This window comes from Populus euphratica, unplaced genomic scaffold, assembly GCF_000495115.2.
Source record: "Populus euphratica unplaced genomic scaffold, PopEup_1.0 scaffold193.1, whole genome shotgun sequence".
Lineage (NCBI taxonomy): Eukaryota > Viridiplantae > Streptophyta > Magnoliopsida > Malpighiales > Salicaceae > Populus > Populus euphratica.
This window is the reverse complement of record NW_011500023.1, coordinates 334,889-352,621: the sequence shown is the minus strand read 5'-3', so window position 1 is coordinate 352,621 and position 17,733 is coordinate 334,889. Positions and strand designations below refer to the sequence as shown.

Sequence of the window (17,733 nt, the reverse complement as noted above, 5' to 3'; positions counted from 1 at the left end):
AACTTAAGTTATTTATTTGTGAGATTAAATTGGATTAACTTAAAACGATTAAAATCCTAACATTAAAAGAAATCATTTATATTAAAATTAAAATTTTATATATAAATAAAAAAATATATTAGTAAAATATGTGGGTATTTATTCATATTTTTAGATAGTATTTGAAATTGTAGTAGTAATTATTTTTTAAATTAATTTTTTTAAATATATTAAAATAATATATATTTTTTTATTTTTTAAAACTTATTTTAACATTAATCTATCAAAAAAATCCAAAAAAATAATTCAAAAATTCAAAACTTTTTTAAAAATATTTCTTAAAAATAAAAAAACACATGCCAGTGCTATAATCGCAGTGAAGCGCAGAGCAATTACTTCAGTGATTGTTCTCTGGACCTGTATTGGGGCCAGATACTAACCGGGCCCTGCAATAAACCTGTTGACCCAAAAATGCAATTTTAACTGGTCGAAACTCGAAACGACAACGAAACGCGAGCGAAGCGGGCGCTGCAAAATTACAGAGACAGAGAGTAGAAAAGCACTAAAGAGCCATTGCATTACAACCGTTAGATCTGCTAAAGTAATCCTCTTTAAAGAGGCTCAAATACATCACAAATAAAAAGGTCACCCCTCTTAGCGCCGCCTATAAAGAGCTTAAAAAACACTGTTCCTTATCTCCCAAAACCCACTAAACTAACCAAGGTAAACAAAAACCCTAGATTCATTCATTTATTTTACACTTGCTTTTAATTGTTTTGCTGTTTTCTTTTGTTGGATTCTAATTTTTTAATCTTGTTTAAATTTTGTATCTTTTTATTCCTTTCTAGTTAATGCTAGTGTATTATTGTTTTCCGAGTTTTTGGTTATATGGGTTCTGTTTGTTGAGATGGGTGGGGCTTGATTTCATGCTTTCTGTGGCTATAAGTAAAGAAACTATAAATCTTTGTTTAGGATGTTTAATGAAGAAAGTGTTCTGTTTCTCATGATGTAATTAATTTGATTTGTTTTGGAGTTAAAATATCAATATTTGAGTTAAGTACGAAAATTTCAGTTCTTTTGGAGGATTTAGAGAGTGGTATCTCCGAAGTAAGATGGTTAACTAGGTTTAGGTTAGGTTATGATTCGCTGAATGGAACATACTGGCAAAATATAATCTTGCTGTGGTTTGGTCCTTGTTAAGTATGGTTTTTCTTCGAATTCCTTGCATGGGTTTTCATGTTCAGGTTTTAATTGGCCAATGCGCGTAAAATTCTTTTCTTGCAGATGGATCGGGAGAAGCTTATGAAGATGGCCACTGCAGTTCGCACTGGTGGAAAGGGTAGTGTGAGAAGGTGGGAAGACTATTCCATCGCAACTGATCCAGCTCTCACTGGAATTTATCAATTACCTAAGTGATATTGTGTTTGCATCAAGTAGTTTAGAAATGAAAATAATTGTAAATTGGAGAATGAAATTGTTTTATTTGAAATTGCCTGTATGAGATAGTCAGCCAAGTGGCATCGTGCTCATGTTTTATTTTCGTTTTAATGCTAATCACAACTTGAATTTTTTTATTTCTTTTGGCTGGTTTGAGTAATGGTCACTGGATGGTTCTGTAGAGGGTTTCCTGCATTCGGACATTATGCGTAATTCAAACATGTTTTTATTAAGTAATTAAACTTACTGAAAATATAGATCATGGCTACTGTGTTTTTCTGTTGTTTACCTCGAATGAGTTTCTTTTAAATCTATGCTTATAACTGAAGGAAGAAGAAGGCTATCCACAAGACTACTACTACAGATGATAAAAGGCTTCAGAGCACCTTGAAGAGAATTGGAGTGAATGCTATACCTGCAATCGAGGAAGTCAACATATTCAAGGATGACATTGTTATCCAGTTTCTAAATCCCAAAGGTAAAGCTGACTACTTTAAATGGACATGATATATTCAGATCTTCCAAATTCACTTGGTCAATTTCTAGCTGATTATTATTTTGGTTTTAATTTTGCAGTGCAAGCATCCATTGCTGCCAACACGTGGGTTGTTAGTGGTGCTCCACAAACTAAGAGTATGGCTCTAAGACTTTCTGTATAAAACCTGGGAATGAAAAGTAAATCTTTTGTCTGTTAATTGGTGGAACATATCTGTATACCTCGTGGTTAAATGTTCTTGGACTTGCCATGTTGAGTTTGGTTTTCTTGAAGGAAGTTTACAACTCGTTAGTTGCTCTTTCTTATTGAATGATATCTGACATGCAAATTTGTTCTGATTTTTTTTCTTCAGAATTGCAAGATATTCTTCCTCAGATTCTCAGTCATTTAGGTATGCACTTTTGAATCTATTCCCTATAAATGTAATCATCTATGAAGTTTAACTGATGCTTGAACAATCTTCTACTCTTCTGTTTCTCTATCTGCAGGTCCTGATAACTTGGACAACCTGAAGAAATTGGCGGAGCAGATCCATAAGCAGGCACCTGGTGCAGGTGCTACCGCTGCAGATGCAGCAGCACAGGATGATGATGATGATGTCCCGGATCTTGTGCCTGGGGAGACCTTTGAAGCTGCAGCTGAGGAGGGTAAAGCTGCTGCTTCTTAGAGAGATTTAGAAGGATTTGTGCTATTTTATATACTTCCTGTGTTTTTGAAGTGTTACCCATTTTTCTAATAACATCAATCTTAATCTTATGTTCTCAGTGACTCTTTATGGTTGTTGTGTTAGAGTTTCGATTCGTTATGCTTTGCAGAAATTCGTGATTGATATTTGCTTACGAAGTCTGTGCTTCCTGATTGAATGCCAGCGCCATCGCCATGGCAATGCGTGAATCATTGTAGTTAAGAAGTAAGTCAGGGAGAAAAGTTTAGATCATTGTAATTTGGGCTATAGTCATTTGTGGGCTTGTGCTATGTCATGGACTGGAATCTTTTTTAATTGGTTAAAAAAAAAGCTAAAAAAAACCGATTTGGGTTTTAGATTTGCTGAGTTAAAAAGTATAACCTAATTAGATAATAGAATAAAAGGTAACACAGTCAATGAACTAATTTATATAAAAAATCATTGAAACCTATTAAAAAAGAACATCGTCACCAAAACAAAGAAAGATAATGAAGTAGGATTCCACCAAATTATATGGAAAAAAAAAAGAAAAATGTTTATAAGTCAAGGTATTAAGCAAATAAAAAGGTTTGAAGTTCATAAAAAAATATTTAAAGTTTAATTCCAAAAAAATCAAACTGAGAGGGATACAATAAAATAGAAATCAATTAAAAAAACAACTCATAAGCTAATAAAATCACAATTTTGATTCTTATGATGTGAATGAGATAGCTAAATAGAAAATAAATTGAAAAAAATATAACTAAATAGAAAATAAACTGAAAAAATTACGAAACTCAATTCTAAAACAACTTAATGCTAAAAAAAAAAACATAACAAGTATTTAATTAAAAAAAAATCAATTTTAGTTAACTTATAAAACATGTGATCTAAATGATGAGATTGAGATAAACAAACAAAATTTTTTGAAGAAAATCATGAAGTTTAATATCAAAAACTTTCAACTTTGAAGGATGCAACTATAAAAAAAATAAAATTAAACAATCTAATATTAAATAATAAAATTTAAAAATAAATATTAATTTTAAAGAATTTCCAAAGTAAATTCAATAAAAAAACAAATAAAAAGAATCAAAATAACCAAGCTAATTTTCAAAATTTATGAGAAATTCTACAGAAAGAAAATAAATAAAAATAACAACACAATTTCTAATTAAGTAAATGATTGATGATGAAATTAAAAAAATACGAATATAAAAAAAAAAAATCAAGCAAACTCAGACAAATCTCCCTGATTTCGGTTAATCTCTAAAATTCATAACTTTTGAAATTCTAAACCTAGATGCAGTAAAAAAGTTCAATTCTTAATAATTTAATATTAAATAATAATTTAAAAAATTAATTTTAAAATTATCTCAAATAAAACAAATAGTAATTAAAAAAATAAAAAACTAGATTTGAAAGATGAAAAAAATTGAATGAGGTTAAATTGAAAAATAATTATAATTTTATAAATTATTAAAAAAAAGGTAAAAAAAAAGAATATAAACTAAATCTAAAAGAATAGCAAATTAAAAAGTTGTTTTGAATTTTTAAATAGGTAGGTGCCAAAATATAGGGGGAGAGAAAATAAAATAGAGAAAAAAAACGCCTTGGAATGTTAGTTTTAATTTCTTTGGTTTAAGGGATAGCTAAGTCATTTTACTATATATATATATATATATATATATATATATAAGTAAAAAAATCATTTTATCCCCTATAATTTAAAAACAACAAATAAATCACGGTGACATGTCGATGGTCACGTGCCTCCTTGATTTTCTACCAGTACGACGAGGTTGAGGTTGCACGAGTAAAGTTGTTGGGCTGAGCCTTGATATTAATAACTGACCGAGCGTGCTTTAATTTCTACATGATGGATTGACGTGTTAATTGTAAATTAAAAAGTTGTTTTGAATTTTTAAATAGGTAGGTGCCAAAATATAGGGGGAGAGAAAATAAAATAGAGAAAAAAAACGCCTTGGAATGTTAGTTTTAATTTCTTTGGTTTAAGGGATAGCTAAGTCATTTTTCTATATATATATATATATATATATATATATATAAGTAAAAAAATCATTTTATCCCCTATAATTTAAAAACAACAAATAAATCACGGTGACATGTCGATGGTCACGTGCCTCCTTGATTTTCTACCAGTACGACGAGGTTGAGGTTGCACGAGTAAAGTTGTTGGGCTGAGCCTTGATATTAATAACTGACCGAGCGTGCTTTAATTTCTACATGATGGATTGACGTGTTAATTGTAAGGGTTTAGAGAAGTTCCGGTGATAATTTCTTTTCTCTGCGCTCGGTTTTTTTTTCCCCACCTTAAAAGTCTTCATTTTAAAAGATGTAAAATTGATATCTTTTTAGTTAGTTAAGTTACTCATGTTTATCTTAAAAGTCTTTATTTTATTTTGATTAATTAAATTAATTCAGATTTTTTTATTTTATCATTGTTTGAATATTTTTTTTATATTAAAAAAAATTAATCCACCCCCAACCTAACAGGGGGCAAAAAATCATTATGATGATGATATTGGAATGTTTGTAAAACCAATGGACTAACTAAAATTATTTTGTTAAAACCACGGACTAAATAATAACTGTTTTTCGTTTTTAAGAAAACCGTTATCCTTGCACTGTTCTGTTCACTGCCTCAGTCCTCTACTCAGTGAGATGATGATGATGGCGGTGGTTCTAGAAGGAACCCATAGCTTTTTACCGAATTCTAACCAATTCATTCTTTGGTTTCCACCTTCACCACCACCACCAACAACAACCAATCAAAAACCTCTCTCAACACCGCCAGGAATATCAAAACGACACCGTACTCGTCTCACCAAAGCAGCAGCAGCAAAAACGCAAGAAGTCCGAGTCTGCACGAACCGCACATGCCGTAAACAAGGCTCATTTCAAACTCTAGAAGTCGTCACCGATTTAGCCCCTCCGGATATAACCGTCAAGTCCAGTGGCTGCTTAGGCCGTTGTGGCTCTGGTCCAAACGTCGCCCTTTTGCCTCAAGGAATAATAGTGAATCATTGCGGTACTGCTGCTAAAGCTGCACAGTTCATGGCTACCGCTGCTAATGTTAGCGATGTAAATATAAGTAAGAGTTTGGAAGCACTTGCTTTGAGAAAAACAGCTCAGGCTGAATCCGAACTTGCAAATTTCTCCAAGGCCGAGGAATTACTCTCACTGGTATAAAATTTTAAAATTTTAATTTAATTTAATTTTGGGAATGATTTAGGGTTAATGATGAGTGCAGGCTATCGATCTTCAACCATTTGGTGGTATCCACATCATGTATAAATACAGGTTTTTATATTTCCTTTTCTTTTTAACAGTTGAAAGGATTGGTTCAGAAAAATAATTTTGAGTTTTTTCCCTACATCATCATAGGTCGCTTGCAAGATTGGCAATGAGAAACTATTTGGGTGCTCTTGAAGATGCAAGAGAAGCTTTAAGATTAGCTCCTCGATATCTTGAGGTGAGTCACAATACTTGTTAACATATCAAATTTGATTTTACTGATGGAGAAATCGAAGCAGAATTATACTGAAGAAGAAGCATAGGAAAGCAAAATTTAAAAAATCACATCGATATGGCTTTTAATTAAAGAAGCCATTCTAAAATCCATGATGCACTAGAGCCCAAAGATGCCCGGATAAAGAAAAAACCCACTAGGAATCATTTTCCACTCTCTAAGTTATAATCCAATTCTTCATATTTAATATGGAAGTAAGATATACTGGAGGTCTCTTGCCACAGGGTCTTGTTTCTTGCAGTTTGCTCTGCGTGCACTATGCAGATGCAGGCTGCAAAACTCTGTGACTTTGCTTGCGCTTGCCAGTGTAATTATTGCTGTTTGAATAGCTTTCATGATTGGTATAGTAAATAAAAAAAAAAGGCTCTTCAGCCATGTATTTTCAGAGATTGGTATTTTTAGTTATCATTAGGATGTATTTATGAATTCGTATTAAGCAGGCTTACATGTGCGAAGGTGATGTTTTCATGGCCATGGAAGAATATGATGCAGCGGAGAAGTCATATTTGACTTGTTTACAGATAGACCCATCTATTCGTCGTTCCAAATCTTTCAAGGTATATTTCGATTTCTTGGGATTCTTTCATATTTATTTTTATAGAACTGTATTTAGGATCAGCTTTTCATGCTGTATTTTCTTCAATTTTCCTACCTTGTTTCTCAGCTTCTGCAGTAACTCTGAGTAGATCTTTCCTTATCTTTCAATTTCTAAATTTCACTTCAAGACCTTTGAATTCCAGAAAACAAATATGGTTTGCGTTGATGGGAACACTCCTCCCATGTGATAATTTCTGATTCTTTCTTCATCAATCAGATTATGTCCTGAAATTTTAGTTTGGTGCATCACATTGTTAATTATGATCCTGCCTGTATGAAATTTTTATGAACAAATAAAAGTTAGAAGATGAAACCATACTATTTTGATTACTTTATTGGTAGAAAAAGTAAAATTAAATGAGGCTCCACTTGGTTCAGTCTCTTTGGTTTGTTTTCATCTTGCATGCGCCTTGTGCTTGTTTTATCTTAATAATGACCACAAGAACAGTAGCTACACTTGTTCAGATAAACCAACTTAAAATAAAAATATCCATTCTAACTACATCAAATTCAAGGAAAGTAATCAATTTTGAAGTCCTAAAATTCCCTAGAAAGACGAAGTTTAATCTGTTTCAGTGCAAAATGAATGAACAAATTGTTTTTTTACTTTGTTATATGGTCATTAATTGTACCTGTTGCAACATTAGAATAACTTTGAATTGGAAGACAGTATTGTCCTCAAGATCTGAACTGGAATGGCTTGACAAGTTAGTAGGAAATAAAAAAAAAATAATAATATGAACCTCTAAGCTTGCATTTGGTTATTGTCTTGGAACAAAAAAGACATAGACAGTGGAGACAAAGGGCCTATTTCACTCTAAAATTGTCTCAAGGGCAAATTTATTTTACGTTTTCATCTGTATCTTTTCAATCAAACATGTTTTTGTCTATTCTGTATTAGTCACTTTTGTCTTGGGATACTAACCAAGGAGTATGAAAACAATTAGATAGCATCCTTACAAATTTTCTAGAGTCTGGACCTCGAAAAAATGCCATTTGTGCCAGAAATATATTACGTTTGTAAGGTATGCTGTGTCACAATGTTGGCTTGTGAGATTGAGCAACTTGATAAATTACCATGCACTTAGATGTAAGAATACATATCCGAGAAAAGAAATTATGTGAACTAATGAGCCATTAGATATTATCTTGGCATATGAAAGACACCTTCAGCATATTATTATGGTGCTGCAGACATGGATCGAAGTTTCATACTTTAACAAGTTTTGAAATGGGAACTTGCGCTTGAATTTATGTTTGATAACTACCAAATAAGTATATATATATATTGGAATGTGGGACTTGATATGCAAACAGTGGTATTCATGTATGAACCAACTGATATTAGGGATGGAATTTCTCATATTTAGCACTGCAAACACTGTGTGTTTCCCCAAGGAAAAAAAATAGATAAGGAAAATAAAAATCTTCAATATTTTCTCTCTGTCTCTGGCAGAAACGGGTGGAAAAGCTTAACGAGAAGCTAACTGCTGCAAATATGCCTCTCAATCAGCATGAATAAATCCACCTGTGTATGCATATTACAATCTGAGGGATTGAAGTCTTGAAGGTTCTCTGCATCCAGGTTTGATTTTCTCGCTTTTGAAAGTCTGCCCTATTTTGTTTCTTTGCATTTAGAGCTTGAGACGAAATATAAGGTTTATACAATTCTAAGGCCTGGTTATATTTTATAGGAAATTTATATCATATATTTGGGTGTGTAGATGGGATTCACAACGATTTATGTACACTATATTTTATTTTGGCTGATTTATTACCTCTCTGCACATAAAACCACATGAAGTTTCAATCTCATTAAATGGGGGATTACACAGCTATGCGTTCTTCTTTATAAATTTTCACTCTAAAATAATGTACATGATCTTGTTTACAAGCTATTTATTGTTTTTCTTAACATAAAGTAGAGTCCGTTACAAGATAACTAAATCATCCTCCCCCACCACATGATCAAAGATGCAAACACTGTACCACACAATGCCACAAATACTTTGAGCATCAATTATTATTGTTAGGGGGTTGCTGCTTGTCTCACGGGGATGGAGGCATTTGGGTTCTGTAGCAGAGACCTTGATAGCAACTAAAAATGAAAGGTGGATTTATGAACAGTGCTTGTAGTTCCAGATATTGATGTAATGGTTGGGAAGTTATTGCTAATGGTATGGGAATCAGTGAATGTAGAAAGACATGTTACAGTTTCGTTCACTTTGAAATGTTAAGGAAATAGTGTGCATGTCTTGTAACTCTGTACAAGACTCTTTTGCTTTGTTTCAAAATGGAAAATCTTAGACAGGCACACAAATTACTACTTATCTAAGCAAGTAAACTGGAGTTCAACTTCAGGTCATTTTCTTTCACGGAAATCACGCAAGGACTGAGTGACTCCTAACCTCTCTTCAGTGTAACAAAATCTCCAGCCTCATAAAAGCAGTGGACTGGAATGACCGCACAACTAACGAGGAGTGCTTTGTGCATCCGAATTCACTTGCATTGCTTCGTGCAAGCCTCTTTCATGGTTGAAATTTGTCAGAGAACAATCTTTGTATATGGAAAAATACCATTATTGATTGAATGCAACACTTAAAAGACCTATCTGTTTCCTTCCTTCCTTCCTTCCTTCTCTTCTTTCCTTTTTTTTAATGAATTTAAAAGTTCAGGTTTTTTTCCATTTGAATTCTCCAAAGAACATGGAAAAAAGATATTGCTTCCGTTTGAGCTTGGAAATACTTTCCTTCATGTTTGGACATCATATATGCATGTAAACGTCTGGTGCATTCTAATTATGAAGGGTGTTACTCCTGTGAAACTCTTTTCTCTGGACCTTGGTGGGGAATCAGCATCCAGCCATTGCTCTCTCTTTCATACCAACTAGACCAGATGTCCAGACATAGAGTGATCGGCATAGCACACTTTCTGATATTAAAACTACGAGGAATATTGCTTGCATCCCCAACATCCTTGGTTGCATAATGTAAGAAAATGTTCGTATGCTGGTCAAAATAAGCCTGGCATGACCCACAAATACCATAGAGCAAGCAATTCATGAGGCTGCTAGTAAGATGACTGTCGATTTATTGAAGGATTAGATGTGGAAGATACTGTGAAGAGTAGATCCAGGCTCGAGAACATGTGAGGTGGAGCAGTGATTGGAAAGAAAACAGAGGAAAATGTTTGTGAGGTTTAAGAGCTATATTTATACGAAACTGGCAACCTATCATTATATCAATATGAGATGAACAGGGGGTGTAGTTGAATTAGTTAAGCTTTGAGTTTACTTTCAAAACTGACTTTGAGTTTCATAAATTTGAGAGCTATTATAACATATATAACTGTTAATTTTAATGCTCATGAAATTAATTGAGAATCACGTAAATTAACCTAGATATTTACATTAATAATAATAATAAAAAAATAGAAGGCAGATGAGGATGATAATATCATCCCATGGATGCGACGGATTAAAGTTTTGTCTTGAAAATGCAAGATGGCCTTCGTTTAACAGAGTAGATCCCATGTTTTATTAGATGAAGGAAAGGGAGAGGCGCGATTCGTGCTTTGAAACCCTAAAATATACGAATCAATTTTCTTTCAGAGGAGTGGAAGCGATCCAGTTAGGCACCAGTCCAAACTTGTTCATAGTTTGATTGATCCTGGCTGCATAAAAAATAAAATCAAGTTTTAAAAATCATCTCATGAACATTATGTGGAATTATGTGATCTAAACCATTTAAATTTGAAAATGTTATTGGATGAGTATTCAATTTGAGGCTAATTTAAATTAGAAAAGAAGTTATTTTGTAAGATTGATTACATTGTTAAATCTAAATATTTTAAATTTAATTTATATGGGAATGATTAAATGCATAATAAAAATGACAATAAATTACTTTTTATTATTTTATTCTTCTCTTAATCCAAATCATTGAATTCAAAACAAAATAAATTGGTAACTTGTGTTTTATTTTGTCAAGTTATTTAAATTTAAATCATTGAGTTCAAATTGAATAAATAGACTTTAATGCATGATAAAAATGATAACAATTCTAGTCCTTATATTTTATTTGTCTTACCTAATTCAATTCATTGAATTCGAGACTAATGATATGAGAGGATCGTAATCCTATTCTTTCATATAAAAATTTCAATTTCAGGTTATTTAAAGGATTCAAATTATATTTTTATTCTTAGATTTATTTACATTTTTTTAAATAAACGGTTTTGGGATTTTTTTAACTTAATTTTGACTTAGTTAATTGTAATTTTTATAGCACTTTAGGTAAAAAATAAAATAAAAATGATGGGTAATGGACAAACACCCGCAAACTTTTACCAATAAAAAAAAACAAAATTTTCTTATTTGTTTACATGCCAAGTGTGTATGTGTTTATTTATCGACACCGTATGAAATTAATTTAAAAAATAAAAAATCTTTCATTTTACAAAAAAAAGATATTATATAGTAATAGTGTTAGTATATTTATTCTATTATTTTTTAAAAGATGCAAATGATGGATATTAAACTATATAGGATAATTTAAAATATGACAAAACCACAAAACAGTTTTAATAGTACCTGTAGCATTAAAAGTATACTAATTAATTAATTTAAAAAATTGTTGTTCTCACTACTTATTTTTCTTAAAATGATTAATTTACCCTTTTTTAGTTTATTTTTATTATATTACAACTTAAAGTATAATTTCCATTAATGATGATATGAATATGTTATAATGGTTATTTAAAAAAAAAAGTCACGGGAAGAGCAATTTTTGTAGTGAATTTAGCACCACCTACCCACACACACCACACACATATACATACATACATACATACATATACATATACATATACATATACATATATATATGTATATATATATAAATTATACACACATTATTATCCATATAAATCATATATCCCTTTTATTATTATTTCATTGATTTTGACACAATTATTCTGTTTTAATGAAAAAAATGCAAATTTTTCTTTTTGAGAAAGAAAAAAAGGGAAGGGAATTTAATGGACAAGAGATATCACTATACCAGGATCCTAGAGACAAAGGTTATACGAGGATCAAATTGAAACAAATAAAGAATAGAAGGATCAAAGCACCAAAACCCATTTCAAACTCATCAGAGAAAACTGTTTCAGCTTCTTGCAGCTTGTGATAAGCTTTGGTGGCACTGAGAAAAGAGGAAACAAAAGAAGAAAATGAGAGGTTCCAGTGCTGCTTGTTGTGCAGCACCCATAAGCGTCTCCACTGCTAAAATTGCTTGTAGAAACGAATCTCCCCTCTTCCAATTCAAAATCTTATGTCCCTTTGCTTCACTAACCACCACCTCCATTTTCACAACAACAAGACCATTTCTTTCTCTTTCACGGTCACAATCACTAACCACCACCTCCATTTTCACGACAACAAGACCATTTCTTTCTCTTTCACGGTCACAACCCGATAAAGCAAACCACAAGCAGAAGTTATGGGAATTTAGTTGTGCCACCATTCCTTCAAGTTCAACAGTAGCAAACCCATCTAATGATTTTATAGTTGTCAATTTCTATCGCTTTGTTTTTATAAACGATCCCCGTGAAGAAGTTGCCAAGCACCTCTCTTTCTTAAAGGTGTGTCCTCTCTATATTTTCTTGTTAAATTTTGGATTTTTTTTACTTGAAGCTTACATCTTTGCTTAATTTATTATAAGGGCCTTGATATTCATGGGAGAATCTATGTGAATGAACAAGGGATTAATGCTCAGGTAATGTTTTTTGTACTTATATTTTCTTAAAGACTTAATTTTTTGAAAAAGAGAAATAATGAGTTGAAATGGGTTTTTGTTCTTCATGTATGTTCTTATGTGCAAGAAAAAAATTCTACTGGCTATGTAAAGTGATGTGTCGATATCTTTGCTTTATCTTGGTGTTAAGGTGCTTATTTCCCATCTCTCTCTTGTTAAGTGTTCTCATTGTTGCTGTAGTTTGGAGCATGTGGAGTTTTGTATTTTGGGTAAATAGTGGTTTGTTCTAGTGATCTATTAAAATTTCAACCACCATCTCCACAGAATTCTAGTAATCTATTAAAATAAATACTGTCTTCATCCCTCAAATATTTTGGAATATCAAACAAGCTGCCCATTGAGAGAAGTCAGAGGTTCTTCCTTTTCCAAAAAATAGATACTTTCCCACGGTTTTAGACATGTCAAGAGAGTGTCTTAAATTAGGATAATTGGTCATAAAATTGTGAAGTCATAAATATAAATGAATGTGGATATGTTGCACTTCCCAAAAGATTCTGTTCTTTTTTAAGCGAACCTTTTCTTTTTAATGGTTGTGGAAATAATGTTTTCTACCTGTTGATAAATTTTTAAGCCACTGCATCGAAGTTTTTTCCTTCTGATCTTCTTCATCCTTGTGCAGTACAGTGGACCATCAAAAGATGCTCTGGCATATGTTGAATGGTTAAGAGAAGATTACAGATTTTCTGATATACTGGTTCAGATATCTCCGGCATTAAATGGGCATGCTTTCCCAAAATTAAAGCTGCGTTATAAACCCTCCTTAGTACAGGTGACATTTAATTGCACAAATATTCTTGAATATTTTGCTGTTTGCCTGCATTGAGTTTTGACTTACATATATGTCATGCATGTATGTTTTCATCTTGTTACTATTATTTCTTCGCCAGTTGGAAGGAGGTATTTCACATCTCCCTTTGCTTGATCCTACAATGCGAGCGACACCTCTAGCACCATCTGAGTGGAGAAAAAGATTGAAAGAAGTACATGATTCAAACTGTGTTGTGCTGGATGTTAGAAATGGTATTTATTTTTCTTCTTCTTACATGTCATTTTCAGTTTTCACCTGGATTTTCTTGTAGGAATTTGCTATGTTTTATTATATGTTTTTGTTATGCTGTTGATGTTAGTAGCATTTTTTTGGAGATACTAAAATGAGCACTATTTGAGGATCATGATACATGGATTTAGATAGGGGAGTCAAATCAGGGGTTTTCTTGGAGCATCCTTGCAGTCTTATATTATAGGTTTACAGTATGAGCACTTGGATGAAAGAACAGAGCTCAAATAAATGAGTCTAACACGTGAAACAGCTTTTGCAATGACAAAATATGATGGTTGGTTATGATAATTGCCATGGGAAGTTGAAATTCATTGTTATTCCTTGGTGATGATGATTTCTAAAAAGTGTGATTTGGGGAAAACAATTGAAAAGAAGTTGCTTCAATGACACATGTAGGAATCCACTTGCCAATAAAATTTCACTGGTTGTGGCACTGGAGAAACTTGGGTATTTTTCAAAGGGGCCCCAAAGAAAGGCAAATTTTCAGTCAAGGGGTTCTAAGATTAAGGTGAAGGGAGCATGTAATTCATAAGGGGATATATTTTTGAATTGTCTTGCTGTAGCCCCAAGGAACCACTGCGAGTATTAGAGTTGCTTAAAGTTATAATTGGTGTGTCCTTGACTGAACTTGGCTTATCCTGTTAGTGAGTTTCAGGTGGGTGCTTGCCTAGATTTCTGAGGATAGCAGCTTGTCTGGTTCAAGCTCACAAATGAATTTGCTTAACCTGAAAGGTGGTGGCTTAGTTTGATCCAAGCTTGAAACCTTTCTTGTTTTGTTTTCAGCTTATGTCATCGTTCCATTTCAAGTACTTATAAATGCTATCAAGCTGCAGTTATTTGGGTCTGAACAAAGTAATACACTTGTAATATGGTATTGAGGTTATTTGTGTTTCAGCCAACTTTTTTCAGCTCAAGTATGTTTGTTATCAGATGGATAGTTACGTGTAATCCGTGCAAGCATTCTCATTTCTCAGTATGTAGGCAAAATGTGTTAGGTTGTAATTTTTCTTTTAGAGTCACCTCGTGCTCATAATTTAGTGATTGAAGAGAGCTATTGCTCCTTGGACCAGGCTATGAGTGGGATATTGGTCATTTTCACGGGGCTCAGCGACCTGATGTGGACTGCTTTAGGAGCACTTCATTTGGGGAATCCAATAGTGAGGAGGTAAGCTTAGTTGCTTTTTATCAGCCCATGACTTTGCTTTATTTTTGTTTGGCAGTATCTGTAGTAAGGAAAATGAGTGACTTGGCAAATTGATTTCCACCTTGAAGTTATGTTTTAGCACATGTTTGGGCACTTGCTTTTTTGCTTGTTCATGTATTACAGAGTTTCATTTCTCATATTCCAGCTAACAGTCTCTTACTTATCTTTGTTTTCATTATTTCAGGCCATTGCTTCAGATCCTTTAGCAAATGTTGACAAAGAGAAGACAGATATATTGATGTATTGTACAGGAGGCATTCGTTGTGATGTATATTCTACCATCCTAAGGTACCCTGCTGTTTCCTTACATTTCCTCTTCATACTGGTTTCAAATTGCGTTTATGATCAAAGTTTGGTTCATTCATCTTCATCTACATTGAACTAGACTGACCTTTTTGTTGCATTGATCTCTTTTAACTTCTGATCAGTTCTGCAATTACTTGGAAGCTCAGCCTGATGTACTAATCAACTTATTGCCAGTTTCCAACAAAAAATAACCAATTAAATTTTAAAAACATGTATAATTGAGAACTAAGAAAGAAAACAATAGAAACTATAAATTGATTGATTATTTAGGAATTTCAATGCTGTATGATTGTTCTAGATTCTTAGTGATACTTAGCAATATTACTGTTAATTATTTGTGTAGTTAAAATAGGAATTTAGTTTGTACTAGTCTTCTTTTTGAACTGGGACTATTTAGCAGGTTAATTATACAGCATTAATTAAAATTTTAAATAATCAAACAATAGTTCCCATTGCTGTCTTTCTTCATTCCCCATCAATGCATATACAAGTGGAAACAAAATGGCATGATATATGACACTTATTAAACGACGAGGCTTCAGATATTTCTTGCAAGTGCTAGGAGTTAAAGCATAATTCATTATATAATCATTTTCCTTCACTGTATGTAATGGACAAAGTCGAAATGATTGTTGTGCAAAGAGCTATGGCTGATCTTCCTGATATTGGGTTTAAATGCTAGTTTAGCGTGGTCCCTCTTCCAAAATTGCACTACTTATGGTTTAATTGGGACCATTTGATGACAACAAGAATAAAAGATTTGGAACTTTTGGACTTTCCTTTCTTTTCTAAACATTTACGGGGTGCTTAATTTTGCATGGCAGGCAACGAGGTTTTCAAAATTTGTACACCTTAAAGGGAGGGGTTTCTCATTATCTTCAGAATGAAGGTCCTGTAGAATGGGTCGGGAATTTGTTTGTGTTTGATGATCGTCTTTCTCTTCCACCTTCTGCCTACAACCCTGAGGATACAACAGTACCAAGTAGCAATCCACAAGGACGCAAGAAAATTTTATTTGCTAACTGCTACATATGTGGATCACAAGTCAGCGAGTTAAGACATCGGAACTGTGCAAATATTGACTGCAACCTCCTTTTTCTGTAAGTCTGCACCTGCTCCTTTTGCTCTTGTTCTACTACACAAGTAGTGGAAGAAATAAAAAACCTATTTGTTGGGGCTCTTCATCTATTAACCATTCAAACCTATGTATCTAAGTGTTGCCAAGTTTTGATAAGGTTTTACTGAGTGAGCTTTATCACCTTGGCCAATATAACCAATCACTTCGATGAACCTTTTGACTTTCTTAACAGATGTTGTATGGAATGCGTAAAGGATTTAAAAGGTTGTTGTTGTCCGCAATGCACAACTGCTCCACGGCTTAGGCCTGTTCTACCCGGGAATCAAAGATACAAGAAATGGTACATGTATAGAGAACTGGAAGTGCAAAATGAGTTGGCAGTTTGATAGTATGCCTATTCAGAGTGTTTATTTATCCAGCTCCTATCACTTCAATGCTACCATGTCTTCTGATTTCTGATGACTGAGCCACTCTCAGCTGCCTCTTTAACTTAACTGCGGAATTCCTATAGCAGCTTTAACTGGGGATTTGTAAAGTTTATTCTTCTGAGGATCAGATGTTCTTGCATCAATAGGTCGGCCAAAATAGTCCAAGACTCCAAAAGAGTGCAAGACACCTGCTGTACTCGATGCGTTGTATCAAAACATGTCTTGTGTAATAGATGATTTTGAATGAAGATTCCTTTTGATTTATCATAGAATGTATCTACCTTGAAATGCTGAAGAGGTCATTACCCTCTTTACTGAAAGGAAGGTCGATGTTATTATCTAGACTTAAACTCAGATATTTGCTTGCTTGCTTTAAAATTCCTTAAAACCACTATGAGTTGGTGATGGGTTCAATAGCAGCAGTGCATGCGAACATGAAAGGTGGATCCCTCACAAGCAAAATAGGGTTTCTTGCACAGCAAGATTGAGAAAGGACCTCATTGTCATTTGAAGTGTAAGGTTTGGCAGTCGATAACAAACCTCGACACGAGGTTAATTCCTCTTACCGCTCGCTATTTACAGGATTGCGTCTGCTTTATCCTCTGCTTTTAGTGCTGCATCATTCAATTTTGCGGCAGAGAAAATAAACTCAACCTCCTCTACATTTCCATGTCTTTTGCAGGCAACGGGGTGGCCACTGCGAATGCAGAAATAAAGTTCGACTTTAATTCGATACCGCACCAGCTTCCCACAATTTCTTAGCCAGCCCTACCATGGCATGCTTTGGTGCATTATATTCACCATGAAGTTCTCCGCAAATTACAAAATCTAGACTTATTTCTGCATTGATGGCCAAGTTGCTCGCCAATTGTTAAGTCTTATTTCTGCGCTGGAGGAAAATCTTTAGAAAATATTGCCATCTATCTGTAGGTTTATTAATTATTATCATTATAATAAATCCATGATATTAGTTGACAGGAATCATTATTTTCTCCTCAATTTGACATAAACATGAACAAAACGTAGGTGAAAAAAGGCATATGACAAATTGACATGAGAGTCCAGACGCCTTTCAAAGCACAAAGTTTTTTTTTGTCTTGTCTTATGAGCAAGAGATT

General features: G+C 33.2%; 3 protein-coding genes across 10 annotated transcripts; all 3 read left to right on the top strand.

Moving 5' to 3' along the window:
• The first annotated feature begins 595 nt into the window (after positions 1-595).
• LOC105142031 (transcription factor BTF3 homolog 4) lies at positions 596-2,739 on the top strand. The gene is made up of 6 exons (XM_011049479.1): positions 596-702; positions 1,264-1,331; positions 1,746-1,894; positions 1,993-2,049; positions 2,265-2,303; positions 2,401-2,739. The coding sequence occupies exons 2-6, from the start codon at positions 1,264-1,266 to the stop codon at positions 2,577-2,579; spliced, it is 492 nt and encodes a 163-aa protein (XP_011047781.1). The 5' UTR covers positions 596-702; the 3' UTR covers positions 2,580-2,739.
• A 2,407-nt stretch (positions 2,740-5,146) lies between these two features.
• Positions 5,147-9,351, top strand: LOC105142030 (tetratricopeptide repeat (TPR)-containing protein). Of its 6 annotated transcripts, none has more exons than XR_845496.1 (6): positions 5,151-5,783; positions 5,851-5,900; positions 5,985-6,072; positions 6,570-6,686; positions 8,183-8,311; positions 9,145-9,351. XR_845496.1 is itself a non-coding variant. In XM_011049477.1 (5 exons), exons 1-5 carry the CDS (start codon positions 5,262-5,264, stop codon positions 8,246-8,248), a joined length of 843 nt encoding a protein of 280 aa, XP_011047779.1. In that variant the 5' UTR covers positions 5,151-5,261; the 3' UTR covers positions 8,249-8,582. The 6 variants fall into 6 exon arrangements, 2 of the variants coding, with proteins under 2 accessions (XP_011047780.1, XP_011047779.1); XR_845495.1 differs by having other exon boundaries at positions 9,105-9,351; XR_845494.1 differs by having other exon boundaries at positions 9,088-9,351.
• Positions 9,352-11,891: 2,540 nt separating this feature from the next.
• Positions 11,892-16,969, top strand: LOC105142029 (Rhodanese/Cell cycle control phosphatase superfamily protein). Of its 3 annotated transcripts, none has more exons than XM_011049473.1 (8): positions 11,892-12,366; positions 12,447-12,500; positions 13,159-13,308; positions 13,427-13,559; positions 14,670-14,764; positions 14,988-15,091; positions 15,934-16,209; positions 16,420-16,969. In XM_011049473.1, exons 1-8 carry the CDS (start codon positions 11,956-11,958, stop codon positions 16,571-16,573), a joined length of 1,377 nt encoding a protein of 458 aa, XP_011047775.1. In that variant the 5' UTR covers positions 11,892-11,955; the 3' UTR covers positions 16,574-16,969. The 3 variants fall into 3 exon arrangements, with proteins under 3 accessions (XP_011047775.1, XP_011047778.1, XP_011047776.1); XM_011049476.1 differs by having other exon boundaries at positions 12,275-12,366; positions 13,164-13,308; XM_011049474.1 differs by lacking the exons at positions 11,892-12,366; positions 12,447-12,500 and adding an exon at positions 12,526-12,669 and having other exon boundaries at positions 13,164-13,308.
• The last annotated feature ends 764 nt before the right edge of the window (positions 16,970-17,733 follow it).

What these genes read in the sequence shown, in the direction of transcription:
- LOC105142031 (XM_011049479.1), top strand. Translation starts at nt 1,264, where the DNA reads ATGGATCGGGAGAAGCTTATGAAGATGGCCACTGCAGTTCGCACTGGT. An exon ending in CCAGTTTCTAAATCCCAAAG is followed by an intron (nt 1,895 to 1,992) that starts GTAAAGCTGACT and finishes TTAATTTTGCAG; the next exon opens with TGCAAGCATCCATTGCTGCC. An exon ending in TGGTGCTCCACAAACTAAGA is followed by an intron (nt 2,050 to 2,264) that starts GTATGGCTCTAA and finishes TTTTTTCTTCAG; the next exon opens with AATTGCAAGATATTCTTCCT.
- LOC105142030 (XM_011049477.1), top strand. Translation starts at nt 5,262, where the DNA reads ATGATGATGATGGCGGTGGTTCTAGAAGGAACCCATAGCTTTTTACCG. An exon ending in CCGAGGAATTACTCTCACTG is followed by an intron (nt 5,784 to 5,850) that starts GTATAAAATTTT and finishes TGATGAGTGCAG; the next exon opens with GCTATCGATCTTCAACCATT. An exon ending in CACATCATGTATAAATACAG is followed by an intron (nt 5,901 to 5,984) that starts GTTTTTATATTT and finishes ACATCATCATAG; the next exon opens with GTCGCTTGCAAGATTGGCAA.
- LOC105142029 (XM_011049473.1), top strand. Translation starts at nt 11,956, where the DNA reads ATGAGAGGTTCCAGTGCTGCTTGTTGTGCAGCACCCATAAGCGTCTCC. An exon ending in ATAAACCCTCCTTAGTACAG is followed by an intron (nt 13,309 to 13,426) that starts GTGACATTTAAT and finishes TTTCTTCGCCAG; the next exon opens with TTGGAAGGAGGTATTTCACA. An exon ending in GGGAATCCAATAGTGAGGAG is followed by an intron (nt 14,765 to 14,987) that starts GTAAGCTTAGTT and finishes TCATTATTTCAG; the next exon opens with GCCATTGCTTCAGATCCTTT.